The sequence below is a fragment of the Panthera onca genome, chromosome A2 (assembly GCF_046562875.1).
Source record: "Panthera onca isolate mPanOnc1 chromosome A2, mPanOnc1 haplotype 2, whole genome shotgun sequence".
NCBI classification, from domain to species: domain Eukaryota; kingdom Metazoa; phylum Chordata; class Mammalia; order Carnivora; family Felidae; genus Panthera; species Panthera onca.
The window spans coordinates 3,007,517-3,017,989 of NC_138340.1; the positions used below are offsets into that span (position 1 = coordinate 3,007,517).

A 10,473-nucleotide genomic window follows, 5' to 3' on the forward strand; every position below is an offset into this window, starting at 1 on the left:
CAGATGGGAGCCCTGTGCGACTGCTAGATGGGCCTGGTACCTGGGCCTGGGATCTGAAAGGGTACTTCAAGGTCAGCTCCGGCCTTCTGTGTGGCAGCACTTGGGAGCCCGCCGCGGGCTGACCGGACAAGGAACCACGTGGACACACACACAGTCACCACCATATCAAATTTATTATTCCAATGGCACTAATACAGCTGGGGGTGCTCACGGTGACACTGCACAAAGTTTCCTGCCTTCTAGCTTCTGTCCAAAGATAAAGGTCTACCCGCTTGTTCCTTCCCCCTTTCTGGGGGAAAATCCACTACGGGCCATTTACCCAAATAAACCTCTTAATGCGTTTGTTTGTTTGTTTGTTTGTTTGTTTTTGGACATTTGAGTTTCTGAAATGGAAAAAAAAAAACTGTTGAGTGTCCCATCCCGCCTCCCCCACCCCCACCGGCCAAATAAGTCCCTGCTGCCAGGGCATTTCTGTTGCCTCTGCTATCTTGAAATAAATATCGAAAGAAACGGCATCGAGTGTTCACGTTGAGTGATGGCACAGAGTGGGCCCCAGAACCCGTCAGGCGGAGCGTCACTGTGGACAGTCTCGAGGTGTCATGGAGAACGCGAGGGCTTACGTGGTCGATCACCAGCCGGGTGCAGGGGCTGTGCGGAGTCCCAGCCGGGAGGGCGGGCTGCAGGGAGGGCGGCCTACAACTTGTCCAGGAAGTTGTCCAGGGCTGGGATGCCTTCCTTCAGGCCCTTGCGCTTGCGTGTTTCGGCTACCACCTGGCTGGGGCGGCTGGTGTTGTCGAAGGGATCCCCGGGAAGGATCTGCCAGTGGTCGAAGACGCACTGGGGGAAGGCCTGGCCACCGGTGTTGGACCTCAGGTCAGCAGTGAAGCCTGCGGGAAGGGACAGGGCTCACTGGCGGGCTCGGGAGACCTGGCTCCTGCTGCCACCGTGGCAATGCCCAGGAGGAGACACTGGGCACGTGGAGATCAGACCCCAGTCACCCCGACCGAGTCACGCTAACGTTAACGCTACCCTGTATCTCCCCTGGGCCCTGCACCCACATCGCTCGTTAGTAAGGGACACAGAGCTGGCCACTCGGGGGCCTCCCTCTGCCAACCCACAGTACAAACCCGAGCTACTTGCTGCTGGCTTCCATCTTGGTGCCAGGTTACACACCCAAGTCGCCTCCCCCTGCAAATTCACCATGCCCACGTGATCCCCCACAACCGTGCCGGGCCCACCTCTGACGGGCAGTAGTTTGCAGACTCCATCAGTGTCTCCTCAGACCGGCTCTAGGCCTTGCTGGAGGCAAAACCGGCCACGCCCTCAACAAGGCTGCCTGGAACCGGCCAGCCCCCGGCAGCGGGTGAGGCTGCACTGGGCCGGCACTTACCGAAGGACTCGTTCACAGGCAGGTAGGCCTTCACGACAAACATGGGGGTGCCGGCCACCTGGGACTCCTCGAAGACGTGACCCCGCTTTCTGTTCAGCACACCATAGATGCCACCAACCACTTGCTCTGGACACTGTCAGGAAAGAAGGACGGTTTTTAGCAGCTGTCGAGCAAGACAAGACCCAACAGTCGAAGGACCAGGCCCCCCTACCTGAATCTCCACAAGGTAGATCGGCTCCATGAGACGGGGCTGGGCGGTCAACACACTGGCATAGAGACAGCGCCGGGCAGTGGGGATGATCTGGCCGCCGCCGCGGTGGATGGCGTCCGCGTGCAAGGTCACGTCGTGGACGTCGAAGCGCACGCCCCGCATGTTCTCCTCGCACAGGGCTCCCTGCGCAAAAGGGCGTGACCGCCATCAAGGTCCTGGGCCCGCTGCAGCCTTCTCCTCCAGAAAAGGTAATACAGCTCTACGCCAAGGCCCCCAGGGGCCCCCCAAGACCAAAGCGTCACGTCCTACCCAACTCAGCCTCCCTAGGACGCTCTTCCCAGAACGCAACACCCTGAGCCCTTCACCCTCACGGAACACGGCCCCCCACTCCCCCAGCAGGTGTGAGTCTCCTGCCTGTCCGAGAACCCCACAGGTAACTGATCCATCGTGAGCCGGACTCTCGAGTGGCCCCCTCACCTCTTTCGTGGCCCACTGGAAGCCAGCTACCACGCTGTCCTTGATCTCATTGAGGTACTGCACACCCTTGGTGATGTCGGTGAGGACGTTGGGGCCGGTGCCGTCGGGCCCAAAGCACCAGATCTTGCGGGCCTCTGCCACGTCCCACTCGTACTTCTCGGCCAGATAGCGGGCCCGCTGCTTGAGCTCCTGGCGGGCGGACACCTCGCCCTTGTCAATGTCCTCGGCCAGGCCGTCGGGGAAAGGCCGCGCCTTCATGTACAGCCGGTTGTGCTTGTTCGGGGACTTGGACAGGCAGAGCACGTTCGACTCCTCGCTGACCGTCTCCCGATAGGACACCACAGGGTCGGATTTCTGCAAAAGTCGTGAGAAGGTCAGGCCAGCCCCGGGAATCAGTGACCACCCCAGAAACACGTTCAGAGGCTCCTCCCGATGGGGACTCCTGACTGTAACACACACACAGATCCGAGTTCAGTTCCTTGCCAAAGCAGGAAATGAAAACCAGAGCACCCAGAAGCCAGGTTGACCACGGTAACCTAACCGTCTGCCACCTTCAGGATCTCCAGTTAGAAACAGCTTTTAAAAAGCAGAACCCGGGGCGCCTAGGTGGCTCAGCGGGTTAAGCGTCCGACTTCGGCTCAGGTCACAATCTCACGGTCCGTGAGTTCGAGCCCCATGTCAGGCTCTGGGCTGATGGCTCGGAGCCTGGGGCCTGTTTCCGATTCTGTGTCTCCCTCTCTCTCTGCCCCTCCCCGGTTCATGCTCTGTCTCTCTCTGTCTCAAAAATAAATAAACGTTAAACAAAAAATTAAAAAAAAAAAAAAAAGCAGAACCCTCACGCTCCAACGTAAGACTTGGACAGCAGACGTATGCTACCGGTTTCCTAACCGCACAACTTCTCTGCCAGAAACACGTCAAGGGAAGAGGACGGAGGACCCTGCAGAGTGGAGCCTGAACCCTGGACTCGGCAACCTCTGCTTGCCTGCCGTGTACTGGGGACAGCAGGCCTCGGGCCAGGTGAGCCCGGGGCGGGGCCAAGCCTCACCTTGATGGGAATGCACGCATGGTCCTCCTCCAGGTCCTTCAGACAGATCTCTAGGTGCAGCTCGCCAGCCCCCGCGATGATGTGCTCCCCTGACTCCTCGATGATGCACTACAATGGATGGAGGGAGGGTCAGCCCCCCGGCCCTGACCCCAGGACACTCGGAACCCAGGAAGTTCCAGACCGACAGGTGGAAAGCAGGCTCCAGAAGCCGTCTAGCTGGAGAAGGCGGCCTCCTGGGCCCGGGGTTTTCAGGGAACTCCAGGCTCACGGGCAGCAAGAGCTCCCAGGTGCTTTTGCTGTTCCCAGCGTGAACCTTCCCCAATGGCCTGCTGCACGGCCAAGCCAGAGAGCTTCTAAGCAGCCTACGGAAAAGAGCGGGGACCCCCAACGAGAAACCAACCCTGCTGCACGGCAGCTCGGCAGGCGAGGTGTGTGCACACACCTGACCTTCCGAGTATTCGCCAGTCCCCGGCTCGGCGCTTGGCTCCGCCACAGGTAAACCGCGAAATGACCACCCCCGGAGGAGCGCGGCCCCGGCCAGGGCACCCACCCACCTGCACCATGGGGTCCGACTTGGCCAGGCGTTTCAAGCCCTCCACTAGCTTGGGCAGGTCGGCCGGATTCTTGGCCTCCACGGCGACCCGGACAACGGGGCTCACGCTGAACTTCATCACCCGCATGTTGTGGGCATGCTCGAAGGTGGTGATGGTGCCAGTCTTCACCAGGAACTGGTCCACGCCCACCAGGCCCACGATGTTCCCACAAGGCACGTCTTCGATGGGCTCCACGTAACGGCCCATCATCAAGATTGTTCTGGGGGAGACAGATCATCAGTGCGCCAGATCCCCTCCTTCCGGATCCTGTGGCCGCACCACCCCCAGCCTCAAATGGCGGTGTCACTCCCCCCTGGGACCCAAAGCCCTGGCTTCAGTTACAGTTGACATCAGCGCTGAGGCCTCTTGCACACCAACGTGCTCATTCCTACCTCCCGTTTAGGGCTCCACACCCAGCCCAAGGCTGACAGGAGCACCAAAGACAGCTGAGAACCCGAGGCAGGCGGGGTGTGGGGGCCCCAGCAGCTGGCGGGCTGGAGGAGCTGGCCCTTCCCAACACCCGTAACCGCAGAGCTGGGAGACAGACCGTCACCAGGGGCCTCCTCTGGAGTCCGTGCCGGCCCTCCAGGTATGCGACCAAACTTTGGCCACCACCTCAAACTTGTGGCACGTGTGTGTCTGAGTCAGAATACAGCTCTGCCCACTGCTTCCCTAAGCCTGTCAGCTTTGATGGTTCCTTTACCCTCTTGAGGCCGCACCACCTTCTGTCACCCATGAGGGGCGGGGGGTGGCACGGACCAGTCTGGAACATACCAAGAACTGCCAGGCACCTCACCTCTGGATGGGCTTCAGGTACAGGTCCTCCTTCTTCCCAGGTGTGTAGTTGGGTCCCATGATCCTGACCTTTAGGCCAGTGGACACCAGCCCCGAGAATACGCGGCCGAAGGCGTAGAATCGACCTTTGTCGGAGGTCGGCACCATCTTGGAAATGTACATCATCAGGGGGCCTTTGGGGTCACAGCTTTTGATGCCTGCGGTGTAAAAAAAGAGTCCCCAGAGGAAAGCGCGTGATTTCCTCAAACCTCACCATCCCAGGATCCTGCGACCAGGACCTTCCTACCACACGGCCACAGCCTGCTCCCACCCGGGGTTGCAGGTGAACCTCACGTACCCATGGCTGCCTCGTCGTCCGGGGGCCCCTCGTACAGGAGCTCACAGCGGTACTTCTGGGCCGTCACGGGGGAAGGCAGGTGGATGGTGATCATCTGAAGCAGGGCGTCCCCAGCAGGTAGCCAGCGGCGCATCACGGCCTACGGGAGGAACGGGAGGCTCAGGGACACCCCCTGCCCTCACAACCCTGAGCTCCAAGTGGCTCTAGAATACGCTCAGGTGCTGGGCTGCCCCTCCCAGAGAGACACCAACACCGCGGGTCTCCTGTCCACCCTACAGGTGGTGGGGCTGTGGCTCACGGACTAGGGGGCAGGGCCGGCAGCCGCCCACAATCACCTTCAAAAGCGGTTTGCCTTCTTTGTCTTTGTCTTCGCTGTCCAACTTGATGTCCAGTTTTTCAATCAGCTTTGCAGTCTCCTCCTTCTTGAAATTCATGATCGCGACGAATACCTGATGTGGCAAAAACAATACAGCATGTTGGGGAACATGCTGGGAAGCCTGAAGCTCCTTCCTGCCCCGGCCCACAGTGAGGGCAGTGCTGCAAAGTCCCCGCAGCCCAGCACTGAGGGCCTGGCCCAATGCAGGTCCCAGGAAAAGCAGAATACGTTGCCACAAAACACAAATCCGCTCTTACACGCCACGAATGTGTTCAAATTCACGCTCCATTCACTAAACCAGCAAAGCCCCAAGCTTGTCTCCTCTCCCCTACCTCTAAACCCCCAGCCAGGGAGGTGGACTCCCCTCTACCTAGGAACCTGTGGTGGCTTGTCAGGGTGCAGCCCCAGCTCTACCACTGTGCCCTCACCCTCCTCCAGCAGCCGCCCTCCAACCCGGCTGTGCCCAGCCCCAGAGCATCCTGTCACCCACCACAGCAGGTCAGGGAACAGCTCCTCGGGACAGGCCCACGGACAGCCCAGGAGATGCACATCCACAAAACGCTCAGCTGCTCACCTTAAAGATAGGGTCCAAGATGAGCTGGCAGAACGTCCGTGGCAGCTTCTTGCCATCAGGACTGGTGGCGGACTTGCTGAACTTGCCGTTGGCTGGATCAAAATACCTGGCAGACGAGACCCAACTCAACCGTGGCAGGACCAGGAGAGACCCGAGGGGCCAAGGAATCAGTTGTGCAGAAGGAGCCCACTCAGCCGCCTCCCCACCACCGCCACCACCAGTGGACCCCCCCCCCCCCGGGACCGCAGGGACGCTGCAGACGCCCCCGCTCCTCACACGTGGCGCTCACCGGTCACCCCACAGCTTCTTCATCATGTCCTCCACTTTCTTGGCCCGCTCAGCAGGCCCCAGCTGGCCCTCGCCCTTGGCGGCAAACTTGGCCACGTACATCTCTGCAAACTGCTTCAGGGTGAAGGCCCAACCGTGGAGTCCCGACCCAAAGCCCACAGTCCCAAGTACAGGGTCGATCTGCAAGGGCAAAGGCGAGAGAAAGCTGTAAACAGACACGGACGGAAAACAAAGTCCCCGGGCGCGGTGGGCCTCAGACATCAGATTTCTTCAATAGCCATCAGGTCAAAGTGAAGAAATTTCCGTCATCATTGACAAGACCCAGCTCTGCTCCTCCCCTGGGGGTGGGGGGACCACTAACCCTGAGGGCACGGTCTGCAAGCCGAGCAAACTACCCCACAGCTTCCCCAAAAGAAGTTAGCTTCAAGAACGGTCCAACCCCATTCTTGGTCACCCTAACGTTTCTGGCGAGCCCGCTCTCAGAACCACCGAGAATCCCCAGGGGACCCTAGACTCACAACAGTGCTTCCAAGGGCCAGCACCTCCCCCCGCCCAGGAACAGTCACAGCCCCTCCAGGATGAAGAGGACCGTGGCTCCCCCAACAACACGTGGGATAAAAATACCGGGAACACCGAGGCGGACGGCGAGCTAGCCGAGGAACCCTGCGTTTCACCGGGCCAGCGACATACCATGATGTTGCCCATGGGGCCGCTCTCGCCCTCCCCGTAGGTGGAGATGATGACGTTGACGTTCTCCACGATGCGCTGGAAGGTCTGGTAGAGCTCCTCGGGCTCCAGCTGCAGCTCGAGCAGGGCGCGGTCCATCTTGTTCATCATCAGCACCGGCTTGATGCGCTCGGCAATGGCCTGCCGCAGCACCGTCTCCGTCTGCACACACACACCTGGGGACGGGTGGCGCCGTCAGCCGGGGGCAGCACAGCCCCACGCCCCGAAGCACACGTGAGGGAGCCCGCTACTCACCAGACACACAGTCCACCACCACCAAGGCACCGTCGGTGACACGGAGGGCGGCGGTCACCTCCGAGGAGAAGTCTACGTGCCCAGGTGAGTCGATGAGGTTGATGAGAAAGCCGGAGCCATCCTTGCTCTGCTTGATAAAGTTCAAGTCGTTCTCCGAAAGCTCATAGAAAAGGGAGATAGCCCTGAAGAGATCAGGACAAGTTGGGGCGGAGGAAAGACTCATCTCCACTGTCCTCCCCGTGACCCCTGGAGTAAGCCCAGCTTCGTGGGCAAGGAGAGTCAGCAGGGCTTTCTTCAATCCCTATGGGACTCTGGGGTCACCTAGCAACTGGGGTTCAAATCTAGAAAGAACGCTGACAGTTCTTTCCTCTCCCCGGAGGCTTTAGACTCCCCTCGCCAAAGCCGTCGCCCTCCGCGGAGCAGGCCCACCTCCCTAGTACCAGCTGTAAAGACCAGCTCCTTGGAGCCCACCCGTCCAGCCCCCTCATCCTGGCTCAACACCCTGGACTCTAAACCTGGACCAGGTGACCCCAGACCACCTTTCACCCCTGCCCCCATCCACTCCCAACTGAAAGGAGCCTCAGGACCAACAACCCAGCCTCGCCTCGCCAGTTACTGACGAAAGACAAGCGGCGGTTACGGTCAGTTTGCTTGGGTGTCACCGTGGTTGGCTGGGGCTAGAGAAGTCACTGGGGACGCCCTACGCAAGCGGGCTGTTTGACAGCATCCCGACCGCCCAGGAGCACGCTCCCAGACTTCTCCAGGCAGTGCCCCAAGAGCCCCTTGGCCTGGAAACGGGGACGCCCAGGGGCAAGCCCCCTCCCTCCCCAAGACTCCCCACCCCCGACACCAGCCAACCACCTCTGGGCCTCTCTGGTGGCAGCAGCTTCCCCTCACCACACCGAACCCCACCCTCACTCGTCGTTCAAAAACCCAGCCCCCAGGGTGTTCAACCCTCCCCCAGCAGCCTCGGGAACAAGCCGGTGCCTGCTGTCTGGGCCCCCCACCGGCCCAGGACCTGGGTGAGCACCTCCCCTCCCCTCGGCACAGGGCACCAAGGCTCACGTTGACTTAATGGTGATGCATCGCTCCTGCTCGTCCTTCCGGGTGTCGGTGAAGCGGGTCTCCCCGGCGCGGGCGGAGGCGATGATACCAGCCTTGCACACCAGCGAGTCCGTCAGCGTGGACTTGCCGTGGTCCACGTGGGCGATGACGGACATGTTTCGGATGTTGGCCTTCTTGTCCATGATGGCCCGGATCTGATCTACTGTGAAGTTCACCTGGGGGGAGGGGGGGAGGGGGAGGCTCAGGCCAAGCCAGGACGGCCTTGGGACTTCCATCGATCGACTGCGAGGCCACGGCCAGGGGTGGCCTGGACCTGGGACAGCCCCAGCTACCACCCGAACGGCCCTTTGCCGACACCCTTTTAAAGAGGCCACCTGTCCCATCTCGAAGCGCCAGATCCCACTTGTCACTTAGAAGCAACAATCCAGATCGAGGGCCGGGGAAAAGGCCCCCAAGTGACGGGATACACCTGTCCGAGGGCCGCGACAGCTCCGTCAAGCGTACGGGAGAGTCAATACTCCCCCGAGAACCCCAGCCCTGTAACCGCAGGAGTCCTCCCCAACGTCCCCCAAAGGGCGTCTTTGAGACCCAAGGTCACCCTTGCACCTGGGGGTCAGACGGGGCCACCCACCCCAGGAGGTTTCCACCCACGCCTCCCCCCGGGGGTGCGGACAGCTGGCACAGCCCCAGCGCCGCGCCAGCCTCCGTTTCCCCGCTCCCCTGTCAGCCTTTCCCAGTTTGGACACGCGGGGAGGACACGACGCCGGACCAACGCCACACAGCCTTACGAGAAGAGCTTTCTCAAGAGGTCCTCGGCTCCCCCGTTTTCCCCCCTCACTACCACCCGCGACACCCGACGGAACACCAACTCCGGCTCGCGACCCGCGGGTTACATAAGGCGGCTCCCCTCGCCCCGCTCCACACGGCGCCCGCCATTACAGCATCTGCCACATCATCATACCCCCCTCCCCCCCCCCGCCCCGACTCTGCCCCAGCTCCCAGCCGGGCCCGGGGTCCCGGGAGGCGGCGGCGCCCCCGGAAGCGCAGAAGGGGCTCGGCGAAGGGCGCGACGCGCAGACATGGCGGCGGCCGCTTCCCCGACCCGAGGCCCGCCGGCGCCGCCATGTCTCCTCCAGGTCTGGGCGGCCCCGGCGCCCCAGACCCGGGAGCGCCGGTCCCGCGGAAGCCCCGCCGCCGTTCCAGGCCACCAGCCGGACAGCGTTGCTCACCATGGTGGCGGATGGCGGTGGATTCTCCCAAGCAGATCCGAGCGGGGCGAGCCGCGCCAAGGATGGCGGCGACGACGGCGGAAGAGAACGTTGACGTCAACACCCGACCTTTTATAGGCAGAAGCCGGTTGGGCGGGTCATCTGACCGCGCTGCGGGGGCGGGGCGAGAAGAAACGCCCTGCGCAGGCGCAAGGAAGCGCTCCTCCGGTTAACCCTTTAGACGCGGGTGCGGCTGCCGGAGCTCCCGGGGGCGGTGGTCTACTGGAGCCGGGTGCCAGCCTCCGGAATGCGATCCTCGGGTGCAAAAAGCGCAGAGCACCGTTTTAGCTGAGACTGTTAATCGGAGTAACGACATCAGCTTGCAAAATGCCAAGCACTTCTGTTAAAAGCCCTTTGCAATGTGGGAAGTGTCTGTGGATTGTACCGAAGTCAATGTTCTGGTTTTGCGCTTATGTAAGATGATCCCACTGGGAGAAGGTGGAGGACGGCTACTCGGGACCTCTCTGTACTATTTTTGCGACTACCTGCCCATAATTATTTCAAAATAAAAACCTTTTTTGAAGGCACGTACTAATCACTGATTTATCCCGCAAAGATAGATTGGTTTTTATCTATACCATAGGCAATGGGCTAGGTGTAGTCGCCATAGCGATAAACGAAACACCTCACTAATTGCACCACTGTACCCGTTCTTACAGTAGGTACTCGGATTTTTCTGTGCCTCCTTTTCTTCATCTGTCAAATGGGGTGATCACTGGGGGAGAGTAAGGTTAAATACATTCGAAGGGATTAGCACCGTGCCTGACACAGCACTCGATGTAGCTATTTTAATTAGCTATCGTTGCTATTAATACAACATTTACTTCAGGGGCATAGTTTGCCACTTCTCAGGCATGGGGCTCAACGCTTTCCAGGTGTAATCTCATTTGCTACTTCATTTCCTCTCTAGCGGGAGGTACACAAGACTATTTTGCATTTGTGTCCTAATCTGACCCTGAGAAACTATTGCATTTCAGATCTTTGGCTCGAGGGAACAAATTGGCATTCCATTCGGTATCTTTATTCTTTATATAGAGCCAAGCCCAATGCCTGGTACATAGTAGACCCTTAGT

At 60.3% G+C, this 10,473-nt stretch overlaps 1 protein-coding gene and 1 non-coding gene across 2 annotated transcripts; both read right to left on the reverse strand.

Annotated features, from left to right (window-relative positions):
• Positions 1 to 149: 149 nt before the first annotated feature.
• EEF2 (eukaryotic translation elongation factor 2) lies at positions 150 to 9,488 on the reverse strand. Its single transcript, XM_060629863.3, has 15 exons — positions 9,362 to 9,488; positions 8,133 to 8,347; positions 7,068 to 7,249; positions 6,777 to 6,988; positions 6,088 to 6,266; positions 5,799 to 5,904; positions 5,184 to 5,297; positions 4,849 to 4,987; positions 4,513 to 4,708; positions 3,678 to 3,936; positions 3,124 to 3,231; positions 2,079 to 2,432; positions 1,602 to 1,784; positions 1,391 to 1,523; positions 150 to 887 (listed from the first exon to the last, which is right to left on the reverse strand). Exons 1-15 carry the CDS (start codon positions 9,362 to 9,364, stop codon positions 694 to 696), a joined length of 2,577 nt encoding a protein of 858 aa, XP_060485846.1. The 5' UTR covers positions 9,365 to 9,488; the 3' UTR covers positions 150 to 693.
• LOC132679984 (small nucleolar RNA SNORD37) lies at positions 6,338 to 6,402 on the reverse strand. The gene has a single exon (XR_009610461.1). It is a non-coding gene; the product is annotated as a small nucleolar RNA SNORD37 (small nucleolar RNA).
• Positions 9,489 to 10,473: the final 985 nt, after the last annotated feature.